At 35.1% G+C, this 27,730-nt stretch overlaps 1 protein-coding gene across 1 annotated transcript in view; it reads right to left on the bottom strand.

Annotated features, from left to right (window-relative positions):
* The window catches only part of SCN1A (sodium voltage-gated channel alpha subunit 1), a 68,046-nt gene extending 42,037 nt beyond the window's left edge, over nt 1-26,009 (bottom strand). The window contains exons 1-10 of the mRNA XM_058664579.1: nt 25,746-26,009; nt 14,383-14,501; nt 12,129-12,218; nt 9,831-9,959; nt 8,123-8,214; nt 6,588-6,857; nt 3,997-4,060; nt 2,870-3,011; nt 2,009-2,215; nt 245-529 (exon numbers count right to left, since the gene is read on the bottom strand). Of these exons, the coding sequence (XP_058520562.1) occupies nt 245-529; nt 2,009-2,215; nt 2,870-3,011; nt 3,997-4,060; nt 6,588-6,857; nt 8,123-8,214; nt 9,831-9,959; nt 12,129-12,218; nt 14,383-14,501; nt 25,746-26,009 (1,662 nt within the window). The remainder of the gene's footprint in view (nt 1-244; nt 530-2,008; nt 2,216-2,869; nt 3,012-3,996; nt 4,061-6,587; nt 6,858-8,122; nt 8,215-9,830; nt 9,960-12,128; nt 12,219-14,382; nt 14,502-25,745) is intronic.
* Nucleotides 26,010-27,730: the final 1,721 nt, after the last annotated feature.

Below are 27,730 nucleotides of genomic sequence, written 5' to 3' on the forward strand. Positions count from 1 at the left end.
GATTAGTTGCAGACAAATGTCAGAAGGCAATCTCAGAAAAAAAGTCCAGGTCTCTTGAATTGCAACTGAAGGTTATTTCAACTGCACCAAATTGTACATTCACATGTATTCACATTATAAAGTTTTTCAATAACTATGTGGAGGGAAGATAGGTTTAACTATGATAAAAGTTGTTCAGTTGATGAAAATTCATGAGTCAATTACAGTTTTCATACATGTGTCAATAAACTCAGAAATACCATACCTGGTGTGGGGAGGAGTACCTCTTTTCATAGGTCAGTCGGTTCCCTTCTATGGAAAAGCGAAAACCCTTCCTTCTGATGCTGTCTTCAGATTCAGATTTATGGAATTCGTCCTCATCTTTCTCTTCCCCACCAGACTGCTCTTTTTGTTTTCTTTTCTTCCTGCGATTTCTTCTTTCCTTTGCACTCTTGGAACTCAACTTGGAGGCTTCAGACGAGCTGTCTGAGAGTCTGCCAGCCGCACTGGGCTCTCTGGAATGATCCGAGGTAGTTGCAGCTGCTGCCTGCTACATTGAGGAAAAACAGTTTCAGTACAGCACTATTGAAGACTTTGTCACTCACAAAACATTGTTTATGAGATATATTCAGCTGACAGAATGCTCACACAGAAGTTGCTCCGTGAATGTATGGGTTAGGGGTGTTTTCTTTCCTCCTGAAGGCTTTTAGAGATAATTCGGTTTTCCTCATGGTAAAATTTATTATGTCTGCGTCGTGTTTCAGAGACTAATATTCAAATGGATCCACTGGGCATTGACAAGAACATAAATTCATTCTACTTGCTGAGATTGATTTTTCTTAGAAAATTGATATTTAATTAGCATTGTCTTTTTTTTCTCTCTAAAAAAGGAACTGGAGCATGGAAGAAAAGCTGGCAAGTTACTTGAAGTCACATCCAATGGTAAGAAAATGAGATGAAAGTCTGAAGTCTTGTCTACAGTCACTGAAATTGTGCTTTCTAATGCCTTCAACATATCATCCATCAAATTCGTCAAGGCTATTCAATCTCTTCCTTATCTTTTGGTGATACTCTCTTTGTACATTAGAATGGGGTGGGGTGAGGGTGTGCGTCAAGAGTTTTCTTGTTAGGCAAGACAAGTTCCCAGGTCTCTAAAAAGTTGCTCCTACCATCTTCAGTGATCACTGGTTCTTGACATGTGGGTATGGAATAGCACAAATTTTTTTCACCCCGATACTATTTTAGGCTACAGAGATTAGAGTTTGTAATGCGACCCAGTATGTTTTGATGATTGTCATTGTTCCCAGACTACCTATATTTCCAAAGTAACTTTATTAACTAATTTATTTGATAAAAAGAAGTTGATATACTAAAAAGAGTGTGGAAAGATAGAAGTCATATAGGAGGTCTGTTTTACATATTTTCCCGTATAAGCAGTGACACTTCCTTGTAAGAGCAAGCTTTCCTTCTTAGATTACCTGATCTGCACGAGATTCGTGATGTTCATATGCATGTTGGAAACCACTGTATCAGAGAACATTATAGTATTGGTCACTTCCTTACAATGACAGTTAAGCAATCACAATAGAGGCCAACCTATTTTTGGTTAGAGAAAGGATGAGACTGTTTTTAAGAACCAGATGAGTGTCTTAGTATGTAATAACTGATACATCTTTTCCAAAGTAAAAAAGAATCCATTAATTAGGATTTTATCCTAATGTCAATATACTCAGAAGTTTTCACTTAGGAAAATCCAAGATGTCATATCTTATCTTTACTTCTGAGAATCTTAAGATTAAAATAACACAGAAGAGTTTATTATGGTTAATATTATCAAAATCAATGGCATACATAAATGAAGCTAAGCATAATCAAAGTACAGAAATCATTAATACATTTCCATACTACCTCCTTTCTTGTTTGTCACACAGTTGTATCTCTCACTTTCTATCCAGTGTTTTTGCAACAACCAAAGCATTAGAAAAGTTTGCCACTGTGAAACAGGTCATCCTTGATTTGATGACTTTACCTGAGCTGCCTCTTGCTGCTTTTTCAACTGCTCAAGCATCTGCTGAAACTCAGCTTCTTTCTGTTCAGCCTCTTCCAGGGTGGCCTGATTCTGTTCCTCATAGGCCATGGCCACCACGGCCAGGATCAGATTTATTAGGTAGAATGAGCCCAAGAAAATGACCAGCACAAAAAATATCATGTATGTTTTTCCAGCAGCACGTAATGTCTAGAAACATAAATACCAGATTTTTTCCCAGTATTATTTCATCAACAGGTCGCTTAAATTTTTGACTTAAGTGTCTTGCAAAACTCAGATATAAATAATTTTGTTGGAACAACCTCTCTTGCCTGTTTCACAGCTTTTTTTCTTTAATACAGCATATTTCTTCACCATTCCACCCAGCCCCAATGATACATTCATGCTCTGATTGCTTAAGGAGAATTCTTGCATTCACCGAAAGTGAAACAGAGTTGATAAAAATACCATATTCAACTCAGAGTTTTTCACTAAAGGTTTGGGGAAAATGTAAGCAGAGACAAAAGTTATCTTTCTGCATCTGCACTTGCTTTGTCATTTTTATCACCGTCCACCTGAGAAACCATGCTTTGCAGAGCTAGACGCTGAGAGGTTGCCCTTCTCTCTGCTTATACAATCTGTGTCTGAGAAGGGTATTTGCCTCTGGGATCAGTTGTAGAGAAGTGCTATCCTTGGCATCACTCTGCTTACTATGGGGCATGATCAATAGGGTTGGGAAGTTCACATCTCTGGACTGCAACTCCTGCTCTATTCACCCTTGCACTATGATATGGACTTCACAGCTCACTTGGGATCCATTCATATTTCTGCTTAAAAGCTGTATGTGTCTCTTCAGATTCTTACCAGCTGGTAAAGATTCTCCCAGAAGTCCTGAGTCATTAGTCGAAACAAGGATAAAAAAGCCCAGCTGAATGTATCAAAGCTTGTGTACCCATAATTGGGGTTTCTACCAGCTTTCACACATACATAACCTTCTGGACATTGGCTGCAAATGGGGAAAAGAAAGGATTACAAATCATCCGATTGCTTTTCTTTTCTGTTAGCACGCTATACTTGCAATATTACTTAGCCAGTGATATTTGCTGTTTCAAGAGATAAAAGTAACATAAATTGTAACTAACACATTTTCAACTTTTGATGTAATGTAATTTTAATGATCATGTGATGTCATGAAAATATGGCATAGCATTTCTAATATTTGCAGTATTTTCTGTTGATAGTGTTTCTGTGTATTTCCTTTATTTATCTATGATATGGAATCTCCAAAGTTGAGTCATTCCCTAATATACTAGCCTAAAAGAAGCAGTATTACATATGGAAGTATTTTATCTTATTTTAGAAAGCATCAGTGTTTAGCTAATATTTAATATACTCATTTAAATATTCATGAAATTATAAAATAAAAAAATACATATTTCCAATATTTCTCATAGTCTCCTGAATTACCTTAATTATAAAAATTAGTATGAATATATGTGGTCAACTATGACCTGTTAGTTTCTACAGAAAAAACAGTTTTAAATAGATATTTATATGTATCACATTTTATGAATTTTTAGGAAAATGTGAGATTTAAAATGAATGTGCTTGGGGTTAGCACTGTGGCAAAGAGGTCAAAACCACCATCTGTGACTCCAGCCTCACATATGGGCACCAGTTAGTGGCTTTGGTGTTCCAGCTCGTATCCAGATGGCCCAAGCATTTGGCTCCTGTACCCAAAGGGGAAATGTAGAAGAAGGCCCTGCTCCTGGCTTTGATCGGGGCCAGTGCTGGCCGTGGTAGTCATCTGGTGAGTGAACCAGTGGAGGGAAGAAACTCCTCTCTCTCTCTCTCTCTCTTTAATTCTGACTTTCAAACATAAGTTTGTTTTGAAGAAGGTTTGTTAATAATGCATATTTCTATGAACTTTCTGAAGACCCCTTGTTGGCTCTACACACACAAATATAAAAACATATAAATTACTGGCTTACCCTGCATCAGAGCTATTTCCACACAATAGTGCATCCAAGACACCCTCCAGGAAATAATGATATCCTATTTGAAAAAAAGAAAGCCATAAGGCAAACACTTGCACTGTTGAGAGTACTGAAATAAGAACATAAATGTCAGGTCTTACTTTTACTTTCACTGAGCAATTTTAGAATTCCTAGTTAGTTTACATAATTGTTTTATGCAGTTCATTCACATAAATAAGTATCTGTCCTTTCTCCCTCCTCATACTATATATTAAGGACAATCAAACATGAAAGAGTCAAAATTATTTAGTCACAACCAAGGTAAAATAAATGATAAACACAAGTACTAACATAACATTTTAAAAAGACACCAATATTTTCCCACCACCCTCATGAATTAAAAATTTTCATTCAGTAAAAATAGATAAGGACAGAAATTTCTTTGCTTTCTCAAGCTAGTCACATATTTCAAAATTAAAGGTTTATATACTTTATTGTCTTTCATATGTTTAATTGCAAATATAAATATAAGTATAAATTTATAATTTTAGAAATTAAACAAATTTTCAGTTAGTTATAATTTATGTTTTGTATAATTTTTGAATATGATTCACTTAAATCATATCAACTACTAAAATAAATTATAAAACCTTAAACATTAAAGTTGAAATAATTTCTGGTTGATAAACACTATAGGACTTCAAAGCTTCCTGTCTCTGAGAAACTCAGACTATTTTTTAAAAATTAGTTTGCTTTTTATTTATATGAGAGGAAGAGGAATAGAAGAAGAGATCTTCCATCCACTCTTTCACTCTAAATGCTTACAGCAGCCACAGTTAGGCCATCTGAAGCCAAGATGTGGGAACTCAATTTGGGATAGAGGTCTAAGTTCTTGATTCATCATCTGGCTTCCAGGATGTGCACTAGAGAAAAGCAAATTCAAGAGCAGAGCAGGGACTGTGATAGGAGTTGTGGGCATCTCAAGGGATATCCTAACCATGGAATCAAACCACTATGCCCAACTTCTGCCCCTCGCTGGTTTCTTTCAGGGTCCTATTGATGTGTCAGTTTCAGTCATAATGCTGTCAAATCTTCATGAATGTAATTTTCTATTACTTTTAAAGACCAGTCATTTCATTTGTATTTTTATTAGATTGAAAATAATCTTTTAAAAAATAATCTTTTATCAACCAGTAGACTGTTATTAGGGGAAATGATAAGAATGACATATTGTTAGAGCTGAAAATAAATTCAAGTGTTATTATTTTTAAACTTGGGGTGTAAGAAAAATGAAGTCAAGTAAATTTATACCATAGAGAATAAATCCTAGGGACACTGTCCTGGCCCTTACTGTGATTGTCCATGATGAGAGCAGTCTACCCAACAGCATCATAACAAGTGAGTGAGGGTTATTCATGTGTTGTTCAGACACCTGCTATTCTTAATTAAGGCACTTCTTACAGTAGAGATTTGCAACTGTTTGCAAGTTGTTTGTTAGTGTATGTCTGGATACTGGGGAAGAGTTCATCTGTACTAATGGGAGGCAAATTTGTAATCACTGAACCTGACAGTTCTTTCACTTAAAATTTTTATGATTCTTTTTCATTGCTTTAAGAATTATTAGAATATCAGTAATTTTTAGTGATTAATCATACTTTCTCTACACAACCATTGAGGTTTCTTTCATTCTTTCTTCCAAAGTATTGTTCTTCAACCTATAGTAGTAAAGACAACTATATTCAGGCATACCTGGTATTTTCTTTTATATTAATTATTTTTCTTTAAAAGGACATTTCCTTTCCTGTGAATCATGTTCTGATTCTTCCTCCTTTTGCAATACTGCTACTTGAGGGTATTAATATTGAAGAAATGGTAGAAAACATTACTTACCTCTATTGTTGCTTTAGGAAGAGGAAAGCATTCAGACAATAATTTTGGACCATTTAAATGTTTGACTATTTTTGTATTCATGAAGTCAAGATAAGCTGATTCCTGTAACTACTCTGATTTATCTGACAGTTTCTATTACTCTGTCCAATCTTAAGAGATACTGATTTTCTGAACTTGGATGCAGTACTACTTTCCAAATATAAAATATAATACACATACACAGGTATACATTTTTAGGCCTCACTTGATTTCTGCAAAATAACAGAATTAGGTGGAACACACCAAAGTCATGTGTTATGATTATTGTCATCAAAACTCCATAAATTTTCTGTTACCTTACATAAGTAGGTACTTTGGGATGTAAAGGGTTCTTAACATATTTCATCCACAATGATACTTATAATTATCACAGGAAGAACGTATAGCAACCAATGATGCTAGAAAAAAATTCTTTTTGGCTGAATTCTCCTGCCTCCCACAGGATGCACTAGAGGTACATAACAAAATTCTTCACAATTAGTTTCAAGTATATAATTAATATATCACTTAAATTCTAGAGGAAAGAAATTCCAAATAAAATTTAATTTAAAGTTTTAAAAATGGTTTAATTTAGGTCACTTTCTGAGATCACAACCTTGCAGATGATCATTTTTACTTTTTCAATGCCTAAATGGATGGCAGATCAACAATGAATATACTTAAGTAACAATTCTTACTTGTATCTTGAATGTATGATTTCCAGTCAAACTCGAGGACAGTTTCATTGATGATTGTGCCATTGTAATCCACAGTAATATTCTTCTCTATACTATGTTCTTCCAAGGAAGCATTAGTGGGAGGCCACTGTATACACTTATTCCTCAGGTTGCCCATGAACAGCTGCAGTCCTATTAGAGCAAACACGCTCAGACAGAACACGGTCAGGATCATGACGTCAGAGAGCTTCTTCACCGACTGGATCAGGGCCCCCACTATGGTCTTCAGGCCTGAAAGCAAGGAATCTTTTACTATGAAGACTTAACACATCTGAAGAAAAGATCTGTTTCATGCAATTTCATGTGCTTTTTATACATTTTTCTTATAAGTGTAGAATCTACTCTTAAATCCAAAATGGTTTCAGCTAGTGGAAAAGCCACCCTTCACTCAAGTCTAAAGGGATTACAGAGATGGTGCTCCAAACAATGAGAAGAAAATCCAAATATCCTATCATGTTGACAGAAAATAATGAGAGATTCAGGGTGTACACAGAGCCTAAATTTAGAAAAGTGATTTGTATTTCAACTTTTTAGAAAAAAAAAAGTTTCTTGATGTAGAAAGCAGCGATTGAGGGAGAGAGAGAGAAAAAAAAGGAGATGGAAGTGGGGAAGAGAGAAAAGGGAAAGAGAGGAGGGGAGAGTGAAAGGAGTGGGAAAGGGGAAGTGGCAGAGAGATAGAGAGATCTCGCATCTGCTGGTTCACTTCCAAGATTTCTGCCATAGGCTGAGTCAGGCCAAAGAAAGCCAGGAACATGGAGTTTCTTTTGGATCGCCGATGTGAATGCAGGGTCCCAAACACTTGGGCCATTTTTCATTACTTCTCCCAGGCTCTTGTCAGGAAGCTAGATAGGAAGTGGAGCAGTGGGACATGAACTCATGCCCTTTTGGGAAGCTGGCCTCATAGACAGCAGCTCTATGCTGGGCACCACAATTCAGGTTCCCGTATTCCACATTTTGCAATTGAAACTTATCCCAAATTTTCATTAGGGTTAGTTGTTAATGTTATAATAAATTATTTGAATAAAGATTTTAAAGTATTGTTTATAATTAGGACCATTTTGTTATAAACCAAAAGTGGTTTGGAATACAATTGCACTTTAAGACAATTGCACTTTCATTCATTCATGCAATTTTTATTATCTTATTTGCTTGAATTTCAATAGTAAATGCCTTACAAGATTGTATCCTGTATACATAAACATCAAGGCTGCAATAATAAAGAAATCAAAGATGGGTAGAGTGGAAAGAAAATAAAACTTTGGCAAACTGGCATGATGGGGGGAGAAAAGGACACTGCTAAATACAAATCACACAGAAAGCATTTTATGGCCTCCTGCAAGAAACCATTCAACCATAAAAACCTTTTGTCTGGACACTAAAAATAATTTTCTCTGAGATATATGTCTTAATGAATCTCAATTTCCTATATTGCTGAATATTAAAGCAAAGAAACTGATTCTGTATATAGACAACCTTGTATTTAACTGAACTCTCACCTGGAATGACTGAAATTGTTTTCAGTGCTCGGAGAACTCTGAATGTTCGCAACGCCGAGACATTGCCCAAGTCCACAAACTCTGTCACGTATCTGTAATAGGGGATTCACACACAAAAATAATGACAAGACACAGAGAAAGACCTGTTGGCACAAGGAACCTATGCTTTAGATATCTTACTTCCTACGTGGAATTACAGAAATAGTTTCCCAGGACTCTGAAAATGCAAAGAGCAGAAAAATTGCCTAGGTAAACAAACTCTGTAATATCCCTAGAGAATTAAATCAGTTATTCAAATCATCAGGCCTGCTTGATGATTTCAAATGATAAATACTTCAAATTAGAGTCTGTCACAATAGTTGTATGCATGTAACTTAAGGCTATTAACTAAATATAAACTTCATAGAGTATACAACCCTGGTGTCATTTTGGAAAGCAATCTTATCAGTATAATATGTAACTTAGCAAGATTAAGTTGATAGAAAAGATCTTGGTTTTAGAGTTACAGTAAGAAAAATAACTAAATAAATCACCCAATAGAAATTTAAGTTTGAAAGGGTAGATTGCCTTATTGCCTTTAGGTCAAGGGAAGGTTTTTCTACTCCTACTTTTAAATGAAAGTTGGGTGAAGTAAGGATAATATATTTATGGGGGCCCATTTCTTCTCTTGCCATTGTTGCAATTTTCTTCTCGAGAAACAGAAGTCCCAGTATGCACACATTGGAACTGTGACCAGGTGCATGATGAAGGATTGGCTTATCTTGAAAACATATGAAATGAAGACCAGATTGGCAGTATTTGGAGACCTCGATGTATCAGGGCCCCCTCCTCCTCCTTTCCATTACAGTAAATCTGCAAGGAGCCAAGAAAATCTACTCCTGAAGAAAGGATGACGGCAAGTGGTGTTGGCTCACCTTCCTGCACACTCCACTTTGCACCTACTCTCCAATAGCATTTCATTTTGGGGGTTTCTTCCTTGGGAAGTTTGCTACTGGAAAAAGTAGGGAAATGCAAAACTCATTCATGTTATTGAGCACATAGAACTAGGAAGATAGAGACAAGTTTTGTGTCAAAGATAAAGAGTTTAAAATTTAAAAAGTGAAAGAACAGAAGATAGAAAATATGTAAAAAGAAAAAATGAAAGAAGTAGCATGTTAAAGTCTATAAAATCAGTTTCCTGATGAAATACTACTTTGATAGTTACACTTAATATATAAATACATAATGTATAAAATATCTTTTCTTGTTACTTTGTCATAATATTTTGCTGTTAGTTATATATTCTCAATTATTTAATCAATTTAATAAAAGAAGCTATAAAGTGGGCGGTAGGAATAAGGTTGATAAAAATTTGTGGGGCCAGTAGAATTGTTTGTGGCTATAGTTTTTTAAAAGCCACTTTCAGAGATACAGTATAAATATATTTGTGCTTTTATCCTGAGAAGTGCAGTTGTTGAAGGTGTGAAATACCTGACCTTTCCTGACAGATATTTCTCATGTGTGGAAAGGACAGTCTCAACTCTTGCCAGCCTTCATGCCACAAAGAAATGATACCCGAGCTTTTGTTGTACTAAATTCAAATCAATCACATAAGTGAGTAAATCACATGAAAATATTCTATAGGTAGCAAGTCTGTTCCTTAAATGCAAAAACACAGATAGAAAAACCAAGCTGTGTTCACTGTTGAAATTTTAAAAACAGTACTTACGCAAATGTAATGACAGTAAAATCAAGCCAGTTCCATGGATCCCGAAGAAAAGTAAAATCTTCTAAACAAAAACCCCTTGCGATAATTTTTATTAGTGATTCAAAAGTGTATATTCCTGTGAAGGTGTACCTGGGAACAAGTGTCCAGAAAGAATTGGTGAGTTTTCCTTTGTGAAGTATCAGCTTCTTATCCCTTAGTCCCAGGACCAGATGAATACTAAAAAAAAACTTGGGCAGGGTGATTTTATTTTCCCAGGAGTTTAATATATTTCTAAATTTACGTGTAATTCCCTGACATGTGAAGAACTGCCTTTGAAGTGCTATAAGAGCCATGTGAGCAGGACATAGCACTTGAATCTCTGCTGCTATAGATGGAAATGTCTTGCAATTAACCTCAATGAATAGAGACTCTGGAGAATTATCCAGCAAGTTTACAAAATATAGTAAACAATAACACTGAGGAAAAACAAAATGGTTTTCTTTTTAAAGACAATGAGGAAGATCTCAATTTCAAAGCTGTTTTAAGAATAAGAACAAATTAGTAAATTATATTTTTCCATTCTATAAACTGGATTAAGTTACTTGGGAAAAAAAATTGTACTAAAATCAAAGGGGTAATCCTAAAGTTATAAAAAAAGAAAATGTAATTTGAAATAATATCTTGCAAGAACAGAAACTTAAGATTTGCACCAAGTTTAAATGATCTGCTCACAAGTAAGAGAGTGGCATAAAAGATCATAGGAAATAGTGTATTATGATGCCTTGGCTGCATCAAAAGTTAACTTCTCAAAATCTTAACCAAAGTCTGAATAATTTTTTTCAAAAACTTGCCAGTTTCGGGCCCGGCGGCGTGGCCTAGCAGCTAAAGTCCTCGCCTTGAACGCACCGGGATCCTACATGGGCGCTGGTTCTAATCCCGGCAGCTCCGCTTCCCATCCAGCTCCCTGCTTGTGGCCTGGGAAAGCAGTTGAGGACTGCCCAAGGATTTGGGACACTGCACCCGCGTGGGAGACCCGGAAGAGGTTCCTGGTTCCTAGCATCGGATCGGCGCGCACTGGCCCATTGCGGCTCACTTGGGGAGTGAAACATCGGATAGAAGATCTTCCTCTCTGTCTCTCATCCTCTCTGTATATCTGACTTTGTAATAAAAATAAATCTTTAAAAAAAAAAAAACTTGCCAGTTTCGCCAACTTTTCAATTGAGCACAACCTGAAAGTATGTGAGAAGGCCAGTGTCAGTTGTGGATACCTGTGTAGTTGTTGTAAGAATCAGCAGTCACAGACTAATAGAAATTACATCATAGGCAGTGTGACCAGACTGGACGGGAGTTACCACAAACTGCATCTTGCTGTCCTCAAAGATTTTCCCAGAACAGATCATCAATAGAGTTAGCAATGCTTTGGTTTCTATAAATGCTGCCTAAACTCTCACCAAATTAGCCTTTAGCGTATTGAATTTTCAAGTTCTCCAATCTCAAATTTTGGATTTTATTTTAGCCAACTTTTTTTTTAAAGATTTTATTATTATTATTGGAAAGCCGGATATACAGAGAGGAGGACAGACAGAGAGGAAGATCTTCCATCCAATGCTTCACTTCCCAAGTGAGCCGCAACGGGCCGGTATGCGCCAATCCGATGCCAGGAACCAGGAACCTCTTCCGGGTCTCCCACGCGGGTGCAGTGTCCCAAATCCTTGGGCCGTCCTCGACTGCTTTCCCAGGCCACAAGCAGGGAGCTGGATGGGAAGTGGAGCTGCCAGGATTAGAACCGGCGCCCATATGGGATCCTGGCGCACGCTCAAGGTGAGGACCTTAGCCGCTAGGCCACGCCGCCGGGCCCTATTTTAGCCAACTTTTATGATCACTCGTGAAAATGATGTAGACCTGATGTAAAATGAATGTGCCTAGTAGAGATGAAAACTTCACGAGATCAACTTTGGGTTCTCATGAAGTGTATAATTTTCCCTTTTCAAGTCATCAAATTAATCTGGACTTTAACTGGAGCAAGGATCTATCATATTGACTCTTTGTTGCACCTGCCTGAATTGTGTTTACTTTGGTCACTATGGTTCCTAAAGGAAAAACATGAAGGTTGCAGCATAAATTTCTGGTGACCACTTTATCCAGGTGAAAGACACAAGAGATCTGATACTAGCAGGATCAAAGTCAATGAATGTCATTTTATCTAAACATGGTTTTAATAAAAATGTTTTTCAGTGTTTGAACATAAATTAAGGTTTTTTCAAAATCTCAAATATATTCACCATTATGTAGAATATCTAAAATATAAGTTGAACTTACTCCACATTCTTTGTCCAGTCGGGAGGGTTACTCATGGTCATAAACACACAGTTTGTCAAAATAGTGCACATAATGAGCATGCTGAATAATGTAGATTGTTGTTAAGGAACACACAAAAGAACCGAGTCCAAGACTTACGTTTAATGTAACTAACATTGAGAAACCTGAACTGCTATTAAACTACAACCCAGGGATACACTGTGTACAAGTCACCTAATCTCTGTATCTGGCTCTTCCATCTGTAATACATGAGTAACAACATCAGCTTCACAGAGAAGATGATTTGATTAAATTATATAGTGTAGGATAAAGTATGATGTCAGGATAAGGTGTTGTTTTTCAGCTGTTATTAAATCAAGACTTTTTATCTCCCAGAGATTTTTAGTGGGAAGACTGTGTGTGCGTCACCTTGGGTGCACAGTTTTTGAGCAAAAAAGCAGTGATTTAAACTAATTCAGGTAACTGTTAGTAGTGAATTATTGAGGAAAGGAGTATATCTGGAATACTGCAATTTCTCGAATACTTGTTATCTAATGTGAAAAAAATGTAAAGCACAGCATGGCACAAAGCATTGGGTTGCTCGATTTTGACAGATGTCACACAAGTGCGCAGTACAGATAGTACTGGATAAGGTGAAAAGTGAACATTCTTGAAAGTTAAGACTGTGAACATAATTAAAATTTGACATAGTAAAGTGATCCAGGGAGTGTCTTTCAGGCTGTTTATTCCACTTAACCTCCCTGTATCTGCACTTACTTTTCTGTAATTGATCAAATATATACAAACTTTGTCATTTCATATGCAGATTAAATGAGTTAACACACGTGAAATACTTGGGACTGTGCTTTTATCTAAGTTAGTGTGCTCTGTGGTAGCTAAAACAAATATACAAGATATAGCAGAATTAAGGAACTGTAAAGGACCTTAATACACAGTTAAATTTATCACTATATTTTAAAAATCAGAGAAAGAATGCCTAAACTCTAGAGAAGTTAGCTATTTTGGTCTAATGCTAATAATGCTATAGACCATAACATTTCCTGCCTCCGTATCCCATAGTCTTTCCTGTACGGTTGTCTGCCCAGATAAAAATTTTCCATGTGTGAAAAAGACAATTTTCATTATGACCACATGATGGCACTAAGAATACAGACTAGGATATAAAAAGCTGCAGAAAGGTAAAATTTCTGTATATATGATTTGTAAAAAGGGGACGGGGGATAGAGAGAAAGAGAGAGAATGAATATGAGAATGAGAATGATAGAGAAATGTTCCTATTTAGTGGTTCATTTTCCACATGCCCATGTCAGCCTGGGCTGGATCAAGCCCTAAGCGGAACCTGGGAATTCAATCCACATTTTCCACATGTGAAAAGTGGGTGGCAAAAACCCAAGCACTTGAAGCATCACCGTTGCTTCCCAAAGTCCCCACTAGTGGGAGCCAGAGGAAGGCATTGTGCTGAAACTCAGATGGGATGCAGGCATCCGGATCTGTAGGTCCCTGCCTGCACCAAATATAGGTATCATTGATGTGTTTCTATTTTTAAAAAAATCTTAATAATGGCATGCTTGTACTACTAAAGATCTGTTGCCATTGATTTTAAGAGTGATGTTTTAAATTTTAGAATATTTAAAAAAGAATATAGGAACAGCTCTTGAAAATATGCAATAGTATTTCTTTGTTAATATATACTTCAAGTCAGCAGGATTTGGGTACCAAGATTTTTTTACTGATGAAAATCCCAAACACAAATTTATTAAGGTTACTTGGAAATAGTCTCAATTTGTTTTTATCAACTTTCAGAGTCCTTACCATGTAATCAGTTTTGTATGACATAGTCATAATGCATAGCCTTAAATTTGAAATTCACTTATAGAAAATATGCTTAATGATTTAAAGTATACTAAAGTATTTCAAATCATAGTTCTGGTTAATGTGTGATCTGAAAGTAGATATCTTTATTCACTGAAAATTCTACACAATTGTAAAATTCATACACAAATGTTCTAGATAAATATGGCTACATTAAGGTAGATTTGTAACGTTCAGTTCACAGAAGAAAGATGACAACTACACATGTAAACATACACACACCTCACATTAAACACTTTACCAGTGGCATTCATGTGATAGTGGAAAGTGACAGTGATGAAAGCTACAGAATAAAGAGTTTTCTGATTTAACTAATTATTTTCTACAAAGCATTTGTGGATTATGTACAGAGAGTTGTTATTAAGCACTTGAAAAAGGATATGAATGTACCAAAATCTTAATAGCTATTTTCCTAAGAGGATTGAAGGGAGTTAAAATGTACAGGGCAGAGGTGGCACTGAACCGGAAGATGGCTTTCCCTTTATTCAATACTATAAAAGTCTGGAAGATAGGAACACAACATAGAAGTGTAAAAGAATAAAGCATGTAAGTTCTAGTAACTATTTTCTGTTGTATGTCATAATGAATTATACCATTGTTAGATGAGAAGCCAGCACCATCACAACTTTGGATGTGTACCATGAAGACAAGTGGTCACTGGATCTCATTCTAACTAGAGAGGGAATCCAATGATATCACTTACCTGTAGCCTCATACTCACCTGCAATTTTAGGTGGGCTACGCATGTAGCCCAGAAAATTAATTTTCTTAATATTAATATGCTTGAGTTAAATGAAAGTCTCATTAAGTGGTTGCAAATTTCATTTCATTTAAAAGTCTTAAAATACTACATTCTTTTTATAATGATTTCAGTTTTCTCAATTCAAATATCTTGAAAATTAATCCTGTGGGATGCAAAGTCATTCAATAGAACTGATACTACTTTTGAAATAAATATTGTTTTACCATCAATGCTTATGAAATACACAGTATTACTCTAAACGTATTATAAAGTAAAAAACAACCTGAATCAAACCCATCCCTGCATCAAATGGATGTAATCGAATACTTGATTTCTAGAGCCAAATTCCCTGAAGAGTGTGTTGACCAGGAGTGCTAAATTCTGTGTTGGGATTTCACAGTTAGCTGACACATTGAATTCTTTTTTTTTTTTTTTTTTTGACACATTGAATTCTAATCCCAGCAGACTTGCCTATCTTAAGTAGTGCTTTCTTGGCACACAGGACAATCTCAAAGACCCTAAAGAAGCCAGGATTGGTGAATGTGAATGAAATTCCATCCCAAAAAATTAGACATATTTGCAGTTAATTGCAACTGTTCAGACAAAAAAATTAAGAAATAAAGTACATTTGTATATGAAGAATTCTGAAACAGTGCTTTTTAAAAAGGCATTTTCTTATGGGTCACACAGAGTTTGGACTGGGAGAAAACCTTTTCCTCTGTAAATATCATGTTTGAGGAAATGCGTTTCAAGTGTTTTAAATTTGCAAGTACTTCAGAAGCTCTGCATATGTGTATGTATGTGTGGAGTGAGGAGGAGAGTGGCTTTAGGTGCAGTCCTGAGTAGACTGCATGACTATATTGCAAGCAGTAGCTTAATGTTTATTTTCTACTAAAACTCTTTGAAAGTCACTTATTCCCCTCACTCAAATGTCTTGGCATTAATGATTTCTTGCTTCTTTTGCCCATCTACCTTCAAAATTCCCCAAATTCAAGTAATGACCCTAACATATTTGCTGAGTTAGTGCTTGGAATTACTATCTCCCATCTGGTATGAGGAGAAATACCTCTAAATCTACTTAAAAGTGTGGTTTGAACTGTGCTGGTCTGCAAGGGATTCTTGGGTTGTGACGAGATAAGTAAAGAAAGCGAGATACGAACTTTGACAATATGGCAAACTCATATTTGTGCCATTTGAATTTAAGAATGAAATGGTAGTGGGTGGTAGTTTGGGATCTGTTTTTCATTTCAATTTTCTAAAAGCTGTTTCTAGAAAACCTGGGCTATATCGGGTGGCCAGTCCCATCCTTGGGTACTGAAATGGTTGGAAGGCTGGGTATGGCTTCCCCCTTTATCTCTCCCTTCCCCCTAGAAATGGGAAGAAGAAATAGAAAGGTTGGAAACAATGATCACACTCACTTCTCCCTAACCCTAAATTCTTCCCCTGATCAACTATGTAAACATCATCTGAAATAATAATTATTTTAAAATGTTTAAAAAAAAGTGCAATGATGGCAAAAAGCTTGTATTTTGTGGAAGGAAAGTTTTTTTAAAAAATAACAATAATAATTTTAAATTTTTAAAGACTATTTCAAAGGCAGAGTTACAGAGAGGAAGGAAGAAGAGATGGAGGGAGAGGAACAGAGAAAGAGATAACTTATTTTTATGCCACTTTATAGAATTGGGTTTACAACAGAGTTTGAGAAGCAATGTTCTAAGTGAACCTTTGATTACATTCTGTCTAATATCTTTGAAACAGTCAATCTAGAATACAAAAAAAAGACAATTGTACCACAAAGTTCATTTGTAGGAGTGAAGATACATCTAAAGTTGCTAGAGGAACAACTACTTCTGTGGTCAACACTCAGCCGTTTGCTATGATTCACTCAGCGCTTCTGTCCCTAAATGACATTGTGAGATAATCATAAAATATGAACATGCAATAAAAATGCTTTTGCCTTAGGGAATATGAGCATTCAAGGACATGGAAAGGCCCAAGTGACTGAATCAGGAAAGAATATAATCTGCCTTCCAAACCTAGAGCATATGTTCATTTAATCAAAAATAAGCTCTTAGTAAAACATGATAAAAAATATTAAGAGTTATGGAGGAGTACCGGGAAAATTACAACACAGAAAATGCATTTTAATGTTCTAAGCTAATTTTGCAATGGGTATTGGTGATGGAAAGAGAGAAATCATGGGCTTGAAAGTGAGGACTGTTAAGATGCCTCTGACTGAAAGTCAAGGACAGGGGAAATAACCATATTGTTGTTGAGAAGATGAGATCACACATTTAGAAAAGACATCCTGGGACTCTGGCTCCTTGGCACTCTGTAACCCCAACCCTGTACAAAGGTAATAGATGAGTAAGAGAAAAGATGGAGGTGGGGAGGAAAAAACAAAAGAAAGCTGGAAGGGTCAAAGCAAAATGTTGGGTGGTGATGGCATAGCCTGCTTTGAGAAGTAACAGAAAAGCAGCAGCGGCAGCAAAACTTGGAAGCTGGTCAGAGTGACGATGGAGGGATGAGCCGAGTAGAGTGTTTAATGAAAGCACTGCATCTGTAATGCTGATACGCAATTCCATAGCCTAAAGGTCCTTGGACATGACACTCTGACACTAATCTTCAATTGTCTAAGCCTCAGAAGCTTGGCTGATTGTAGGATGTCTTCCTAGAATGTACAATCAAAAGTGTGTAGGTAGATTTTCTTAAAATTTGATGTTTACAAGATTTATGTGTACATTGTAAATGTCTGCAATTTTGAATTTAAACATTGAACTAGTGAGGTTTTACTGCATACCACTTTAGTGTTGCTTTCCTTTCTCATGAGACAAACAAAAGACCATGCTGTCCTTGCCAGAGATCATCAGGAACCTGGCAGTAAGGTAGGCATTAAATGACCACTTTTTACAGGATCTCTTCTGTAAGGACATTGCTTATTTCAGGTTAGAACATATGTACTTACGTAGTAACCACATATATGAGACTTTAAAGTTTTCTGAGTTTTTTAAGTTGTCTCTCCAAAAAGCAAAAGTATCCAGAATTTTGAAACAGCCCAATATGTAGATTTTTTAATATATTATTTTTATATCAGCAAGTAGGTTTCATTTCAAAATTCAAATTTATTATTTGCAACAGATTTGCTGCATTTCTTCCTCTGTCTGTGTCTAACATCTATATATTTGCTTGCACAGCAAAGAGGTCATATAGTTCATTGGTATTAGAACTGAGAAAAGGATACTTGCCTTGAAAGACCTTCAGATACATGTTTCTTCAAATATTGGTATAAATGGTGTTGAAGGGAAAAAGAATCACAAATGAACACTGCTTCACTGTGGAACTAGTTAAATAACTCTATGTAACATATAAGCAGGGAGAACAAGGTACTTCAAAAGTCATGGAAAACAATCAGAAGATCAGCCTGTTTTGGTGCACAAAATATTTTCAGTTATGTACACATGAAGGACATCAAAGAGTACATGAAAATATATTTTATGAAAAATTTTGTTTGGATTTAAAAATTTTATGCCAAAATAAACTTATCCTTCAATTCCAAAAAACCATTTGAAGTATTTTTTTATTTGCCTTCCCTATTTTACAATAAAAATCTCCAAATACTAGCTAGGTATTGCTATACTGCACACTGCATAAATAAATCTGTTATGGTTTTAAGTCAAGATTTATGAATTGTTCACTTCATTTTTTACTTTTTTCATTTTTGTTTGTTTTTTGTTTTTTTTACATATTTTATTATTATACCTCAAATGCCAAAAATGATAAAAGCAACATACAAAGTAAAATTATAAAGCAGCTTAACAGATAAATAAAGATAGAAAGATTCTTGATAAAATGTTGTTAAATCTTGCCTGGCAAAGCTTAAAATGATAATACATCAAGACAATATATTTTATATCCCTTAAATGGAAGGTTAGTTCATCTTCTAATACCTATCTAATCAACAAAAATATTATCATAACAAATTGGCAAACAAAAACCATGACCATCATCATCAAAGCACGGGCCTTTCATACAATTTGAACACATCATTTTTAAAAAAGAAAATTTTTGACTTTTTTAAGAGTACTAAATGGTTTATTGTAAAGTGTCCTGAGATTTTCAAATTGAATTATTTTAGCAAAACTCTATTAACACAACTCCACAGAACAATTGCTATTGCATTAAGTAGCTTCATTACAAAAACCAAAGTTCAAAACTGAAGGTGAAGGAGAAAAGGCAGCTAAATAGCAAATAACTGGATATGGGCGTCTGTTTATGATAAAAATCTGATATAAACATAGACATGATTCCCCCAGATGCTAACATCAACAGTTTGTCCTTCAGTAGAATTCATCTGCATTTATGACTGTTCTTAAGATTTATTACCTGTTTTTATTTGTTAAAACATCAAAATAAATGCTTTGCTTACAGTTTTATGGAATGATAAGAAATTCGTTTGATGATCTTAAAATATGAAAAGTTATTTCATGCCTGAGGACAACTTCTAAAACAGGCAATTAATACTGAATTAGAAACTTGATTTCTTATATGAAAAGATCACTGTAAAGATATATTTGTAGGACAGTAAAACTCCCATGACAGAGGCTGTCTGTGCTTGCAACTAAATTCTTCATATGTGGGTTCCAAAGTCAGGAAGCATTCATTGTGCAACTGTATGACTAGTTGATAGTATATATGAGCATTGTAGCTACTTGAAAAGTAGCATGGAGCTAGTTTTTACTCTTACTTTCTATTGATTTCACTGAAAATGTATGTGTTATCTATTGAGTAAATTATTTACAAAGCCTTGTATTGTAAACAAAATAAAGGCACGTATGCCATAACTGAAGAAATTCTAAAACCTAAAAATGCTCACCTACATCTACAATTAACGCTACTAGGAGAAAACTAGGGGAATCAGTGGAGCATTTAATTGGGCCAGCACTGTCCAGTAAAAATATAATGTGATTTTTATTTGTTATTTTAAATTTATATAATATGAATAGATTTCACATTTTTTCATGTTAGAGATTTAGACTGTTAACAGTTCCTTTTTCCCTTCTTTCATTCTTATTTCCCTGTAACTTTCTCTAATTTTTCCCAAGTTATTATAATAGCATAATCATTCATTAAGAAACTTAACATTCTAATATATAAAAGTACCATAATATAGCAAGTAGAGGAAAAGGGAAAAATAATGTAAAAGTGAAAAAAAGAATAAACTTAAAATAAATATCCTACTATTGATCAGGAGCAAAGATGCATGTTAAATAGAGTAGTTAATTGCCAGTATGCTAATATACCTTATAGAGATTATGTTTTTTGTGTTGAGGAAAAAAATACATATATACATGTACATATCTTATTGAAATATCATTGCTATAGTAAACTGGTAGAAACTGCTATTTATGAAACTTTATTTGTTATTGTTTATTAATCTTGTTTTCCTTTGGATTTATAAAAAGCTTGTAGTTTACAGTTTATTTCAAGATCTTGAAGAATCCAAACTTCTATTTTCTTTTGTAAGTGTCTCCATTACCTTATCTTTTAGTTCAATCTAGAGGACATTTTCCTAAAAACACAAAGTTTACATATAAACTCTAAATTGATATTTCACCTAGATACTGTCAGAAAATTGTGAATTAATACAACTGATTCCGAATTTATTATACCTTACTTTACTTAAAGTAAATCTAGTGGCAAAAACAGGAAGCAATAAACAAAATAGAGCTATAATGATGAACAATGTAAACATTTTGAATATGTTACTGGTGGGTAGTTTATCTTTTAGCCACAAAGTTTAAAACACAGGGAATTTTCAACCTGTACATCAGTAGTGTTCCAAAAACTCACTTAGAAGTCAGTTGCTTAGAACTTTGAACAAAATTTCTGATAGAGAAAAAAGTGTCTATCACATGCAAATTTCCAGACCCAAAAGTTTATCTATTAAGGAAGTACAGTGCTGAATTAATGGCACTGTGGAACTTGACCACCAGTCTGAAACAGTGTCACCCTGAAAATAAAAATAGGTTCTGAGTTGGATCACCCACTGTCCAAAAGTGGAAATGAATGCTACTAGATCTAAGATACCGTCAAGAGATTCTTGCAAACAAGGGCAGAATAAAGAGACAGCAAGAAGATGCTTCAGAATTCGGAGTGTGCAGAACAGCAGACAAGAGAGAGATTCCTGTCAGCGTACATTGTGGGGGACATTTCTCATTCTGAATTCCATCGCATCTATATCTATTTCTGCCTCAGGATTCTCTAAGTGGCTTCACCTACGTCCCACATTCGTTTTTAACTTGTGGATACTGGCCAAAGTTTCTTTCCTTTTCTGACTCACTACAGGATGAAAAGTTTTCTTGCAGGTTTTCTTCTCCTAGTCTTACCAAGTTTTCCATTTTAGGATGATTAAAATCGTAAAAAAGTAAAGATGCTCTGTTTAAAGAACAACAAAAGACACTTACTGTACCTGTGAGCCAACTATCTCCTAAGTAATGATATGGCCTTCAGCCCCTGAATTATGAATTGGAACCGCACAGAGGTTAGGAGATCATTGAACCTGTTCATTGTTATCCTACATTTTGGTAATGAGAAATCTGGTGTTTTGAGAGAAATCTTAAATATGTGTGATTATGTGGGTACATGGCAAGATAAAGAGATCTCTTGGAATAAAGATTTTTACATAATTCAAAATTTTAAACAATATTGAATAAGTCCAACAAAATATGTTTGTGGACTTGATGCTTCTGCATGCTGCCATGTTTTCAGTAGTGTGGAATAGGAGTTGGGACTAGTGAAGAACATGACCTCACTGAATATGCCTAGACACACTCTCATCAGGCAGGGCACTAGATGCTCCATTGGTACCCTGCAAGAGGAGTCACCACAATCATAATTCAAATGATACAAGATGGAGGTGAAATGTATTTCAGCCATGTATTATCAGTGTGTACCATATATCTGGTTACTTTCATGTAGATGATTTTTCTTTGGCAAGAACGGATTATAAACTGCCTGTATGGGAACTATGAACAAAATATTCCTCTTCAATTTCTCTAGCTCAAGAGAAAAGATGATAAAATAACCAATTCAGAGTCACAGTTTCGTTTTTCATTTGAAATGAAATAAAATGCATTCATGTCCTTAGTGAATTCTCAAGCCTTACATAAACAAAATTAATGAAAATATTTTAGTTATGCGCCTATATGTCTAGTTCAAAATTATACACATGTAGAAACATCTGTGCTTCTTGTAGGCCACTGTGACGTGGGTGGAGTTGACCAAGCTCTTGGTAATATGTGTCCATATGTGACACTGATCTAACCCGTGGAACCATCAGTTGGCCACAGGGCAGTTACTGCACGGCTCCATTAAGGACATGCAGCCTATTTACTGCCATTTTCAGGTTTTTGCTGGACTTTTTGAAGAAAATATGACCTCTTTTTCGTGTGATTTTTCAGGCTGTTGTATGTTGGCTTAGTGCTGCAGTTGGCTGTTTCTGCCATCTTAAGGGATAACCACCTTGCAAATGAGGTCAACAGAAAAGCAGAATCAAAGTGAAAAACACCATCCTGATGATGTTATTTAGCAGTTACCAGATCTTTTATTTTGTTTAGCTTTGCTTTTAATCACATTATTATCAAATTGTAAGGAGTTAAGTGATACTATTCCTCTCAGGACAGTCATTTAAGTTACAATAGCTTCACTGAATCATTAAATCAGTTCTTGAAAATTAATTTAATATGTGATCTGAATAACCAAAGCTCAAGTCAGTGCTCCCACAGAAATTCATCCATGCCACAAAACCTATCACTTCACTTACAGCCACTGAGTGCATTCAGTCCAGCCAGACACTTCCCTTTCTATGGGTAAGTGGACTGCACCCTCAGAAGGCCTTCTCCAGGCCACACCTCTCTGCTGGTCATTTCCATCTAAGCCATTCAGAGTCTGTTTCTCCAACAGAGATGAAATCTGGCATCCTAGTTCTTAGGCTTTTCCCTTAGTTATAAAGCAATAAATAGTTCAATATTGAGAAAGTTCAAGCATCACATGTTGACTAGCATAATGATTCTTAATGTGGCAACCAGAACCTCCAATCAATCTTTTAAATTAAAGACCTTCAAGCTGATAAACATCATTGCTTTGAGTGAATGTTCCCAAACAAAGCAGTTTGTGATGTTTATCATGAATTATATATGAAACAAAGGAAAATAAAAATTGTGCAGACCTTTTCAAAATAGGTAAAGGTCTTACAACTGAGGGTGAAAGACAAGAAGATGAAGTAACTTGTTAGCCAGATTCCAGGGCTGACTTGGGAATTTTGTCAAGCTCACATGTGAACTTGTGTTTACCATTTTCTACCTTATCTGTAAAGACACACTGTGGATAGAAGAGAAACATTTTGGAATTTTGGAACAAATCACAATGTGCAAGTAGAAGAACTTGATAAGTGTATTATTGCTATCAGAAAAAGGTTTTCCCCAAGGTTGGAATATCCTTGGTTTTCCTACCGAGCTAACATCAAGCAAATCATAACAAAAGTCATTCAAGAGCAGTGCAGTTTTGGGGAAGCTGACATCCTGAAAAAGTAACATGGCGTTTTAAGAATACATGATCTCCCTATGTTAAATCCCATCTTTTGCAAGTGGTCCGTGAGAAAATGAAAGAGTATATTTTAAAAATGATTATGTCTGTGTTCCATAACTAGTTAGTGTATCTGTTTTCACTAGATACCCAAAGCCTCTCATTCTATTTCCAGTAAATTGCCATATTGTCAAATGGATATTTCCTGCCATGGTACTAATGACTCATCTGTAATTTCAAGAATTGGAGACAAGTTTTCTGTAATACAGAGTGGGCACAGAATTTCAATGTACAGCCAAATGCTGTAAAAATCAACCAAAGCTATGAAAGGAAACTGAAAAAAAAAAAAGCCTCTTACAGAAAAGAAGTGTTCACAAACTAAGTGATCCGTGCTACATTAATAAAAATAAACAAAGAGGATTAAACATTAGCAAATATTCTGAAAGCCCTGCAAGCAGAGTTGACTTGGTATTCTTGTGGCATTGTAAAAAAATAAAACATAATTGTTACCTTGGACTTGTGAAGGACTAACAAATATAGAGATGAAAACTGACACTTCCATACATTATGAATTTCAAGCAGCGATTGCCACCATGTCCTCAGTTATGATTGCAATATTACTAATTGTGGCCAAAACACTTTAACAGCTTTAGTAGAAATTTGAATATTATATAACTTGAATATCTTAAACTGGGGCAATGAGGATAAAAATATGTGGACATATGCCATCAGAACACATACCATCGGCCGTGACATTTCCACAAACTCACTGACATTGTCTTTGTGAAATATCACAGACTGTTTCAGTGCAGTGTTGTCACCTCTAGCCATATACATTCCTTACAAGCTTACAACTGTCCTTAAGCATTAAACAGAAGGAATGGATTCTAAGTTACTCCTATGTGCTCCAATTTGAATATTGGTACCTTTCAAAACTCATGTTGGGATTTAGCTGACATGCTAAAATTATTAGAAGCAAGATTAAAGACAGTTATGAAAAAGTGTGCATGCTGCCAGTCTTTCCACTTGTTCTCTGCAAGGCTGCTCTCTCCTGGTCTGATCTTCTGGCTCTCATGCCTTCCAGTCCATGAGATGTAGCAAGAAATTGCTTTCAGTGGCCAGCCCCTTTATCTTGACCTCCCAGAATCAAGAATATTAATACAATAATTTATATTATTTACAGATCATCCACTTGTCACAAAATACCCTCTCAAGTCCTGCATTACAGTAAGCACACATGTTCTATGGGTCAGCTTTGTTAATTCTACATAATACTCTAAAAGAAAGAAGCTTTGTCTATTAATACAAATAGCCCACTAAAAACTATATTGAAACTCAGCCTTAAAAAACCACTGCCCTAACTGAAGTTTGCATGTTCCAACTCACTCTGGCAAACAAATCTTGAATATGAGTGTGAAGAATTAACTTAAGAAGCGTTTTTTGTTTGTTTGTTTGTTTGTTTGTTTGTTTTTTGGCAGCCGGTATTAGCACCATTAAATGCATTACCTGTACCAAGAATACTGTATGGATGTATCCCATTGTTTTAAAGAACATCACCCTGCCAATATCAGATAACAAGTAAAATTTGTGACAAAGATTTAAATAATTATATTTTAGAAGATTGAGAGTTTGTAAAATATTCAACTTTTAATCAGATTTACTCAGCACTTAATGCTTTTCCTCAATAATGAATCAGGTTATGAACATTTTAGACTAGAAACAGTTAACTAGAAATCATCAACTAAATATAACATCAACAAAATGTTGGATTTTACCCCTTTCCTGTGCTTTTCTTCTTGGTTTTGTGAAACCAGGATTATAATGCAAAGTTCGATGCTTACTATAAGGAGTTCATATCAAACATGGAGACAGTAAATGCATGCTTTCAAATATTTTTGGTAAGTTCTTCAGACTATTGCATTTTGTTAATTATTACCAATGGCAGCATATTCCTACCAACTGACCAAACAATTCGTAAATCTCTAGTTTATGTGAAAATGTTTTAACCTGAGAAAAATTTGGAAATTAATAATTTATCTTCTATAACATGGTTAAGAATTTGGGATTTTTCAATTTCCTGTGGCATCAAGGTTTTTTTCATGATAAATTACTAATTATATTTTCTGAAGTCTATAATTCCAGGTAATTTCCAAAGCAAAAAGTACATAAAATTATATAGAAATTTGATCTCTGCAAGAATTTTTTAGCTTAATAGATTAGCCTGTATTGGTGCTTTGGCGACAGCTTTATTATAACTGATTTATTTCTCATGTATATATGTAAAATGGTACACATTTTCTATTTCTTAGACAGAAGGATACTAAAATAATTGCACTAATTCAACACATTTTGGTAGTGCAACAGTTCCAAGTATGCAGCAGGCAAGTAGCAGCAAAATATGCCTGATAATAAGCACTCACTTTTTTATTGATATAGTAGGGGTCCAGGTCCTCCAGGGGCTCCGACACCATGTCTGGAGGAATGTCTCCATAGATAAATGGAAGGTTCTTTCCAGCTTCCAAGTCACTATTTGGCTTTGGGCCATTTTCATCATCATCTTTCTTGTCTGGTTTGGGATTCTTAGCTTTTTCTTCTGCAATGCGCCTTTCAATAGCTGCAAGAGACTCTCTGGTGAAGAAGTTGAAGCTGTCAGGTCCTGGTGGTACAAGCACTGTTTGCTCCATCTTGTCATCCTGCACATCTTAATTACCATCGACTCTGCATATGAAAGTCCTAAACAAAAAAAGAATGCAGACATCTTAAGGAGAAGACCAAGAGATGACATTTAAAATAAAAATTATTTTCATGGAAAATGAAATAGAGGCTTCAAATGTTTATTTTCCCTGTAATTTAAAATGAAATTCTTAACAACATATTATTCTATGTGGAGTATTGTAAAGCACCCAATGTTGATTGCTTCTTATGTTTGACTAATATAGGAGATGTGCTAGGAAATGAAAAGAATGGCTCAAATGTACCCTAATCAAAGTTCATTGAGCTAATTACTGATCACCGTAGGGCTGTTCACCACTCAGCTCTACAGAAACTGAAATGATCTTCTTTGCACTAAAATGATAATGCAATTTTTGCTGTTCTAGTCTTATATTACTAAACATAATATGAAGATTTGAGGTGAATTATTTACTTCTGTATAGTCAAATGAGACATGTTCTGATGCCAGAGGCCAAATTCCAAGTGATTTGATTGAAATGAGATCATGTTTAACATGAACTCATTTTCATAGATACTTGACATGGATTTTATTTGAATACTGTATCAATTCATTAAGATTTGCAAGCTATGATATAGCTAATTACAAATTTGGTGAATATAGCCTGCAAGACTGACAAAACCCCAATTTTAAGAATTAATATGAAGTCGCAGTAATCAAAACAGTGTAATACTGGAAAAAAATAGAAAAATAGTTAAATAGAGCAGAATAGAGATCCCAGAAATAGGCTCACATGATTTGTCAACAAGTCACATATTGGCAAGAAATGCTTTTTGAAATATGTTTTGATAAATAGCATTCCTTTTAAAATAGACAAATCTCAGTTTGCTGATAAGATGACCAATCTGAATAAAACTTTGTAAAGGCTTCTGCAGATACTTATTAAAGAAGTATCAGGTACAAACAAGCATATGAGAAGTTGCTGCACCTGTCATGAGTGAAATGCAAATTAAACTAGCAATGAGATACTCTACATAAATATTAGAATGGCCGAAGCCTGAAACACTGACAGTATTAAATATTGGTGAGGACACAGAGCGAGAGACACTCCCATTCTCTGCTGATGGGGAGACAAAATCATATAGGTAGTTGAGAGAGTTCAGCACTTTCTGATGTTGCAAGACATAGTCCTGCCATAGAATCCAAAAGAAATCAACCATCAGGTCACAAAAGGACATGGAAGAATTTCAAATGTATGTGATCTCAAGTCCATAACATAAATACAAAGCAATGAATATAGTCAAAAAGATATGTGGTTGTCGGGGTTTAGGATGAAGAGAGTTTTACATTGGTGAAATTACTTTGTATGATATTGTATACTGGATACACATCATTGTACAAGTATTCAATCCCATAGAATGTACAATACCAAGAGTGAATCCTAAATTAATAATGTGGTTTGGGGAGGTCATCAGGCTTCACTGCAAGATCTTTAATTGTGACAAATGTAGTGCTATGGTTGTGCTGATGGTGGGAGAGACTATGTATGTATGTGGAGGAGCATATTTGCATATGAGCATTGTTATATCTTCAGCTCGGTCTTGTGACATAAAAATAAAAGTAAAAAAAGTTTATTTAATGGAGAAAGACACAGTGAAAGAAATGTTGCTAAATAAAAATGTGAGCAGTAAAACTTTTTTTTTGGAGTAAACCTCAAAAGAAACAAAAGTGGAT

Source organism: Ochotona princeps, chromosome 5 (assembly GCF_030435755.1).
Source record: "Ochotona princeps isolate mOchPri1 chromosome 5, mOchPri1.hap1, whole genome shotgun sequence".
In the NCBI taxonomy this organism is placed as follows: domain Eukaryota; kingdom Metazoa; phylum Chordata; class Mammalia; order Lagomorpha; family Ochotonidae; genus Ochotona; species Ochotona princeps.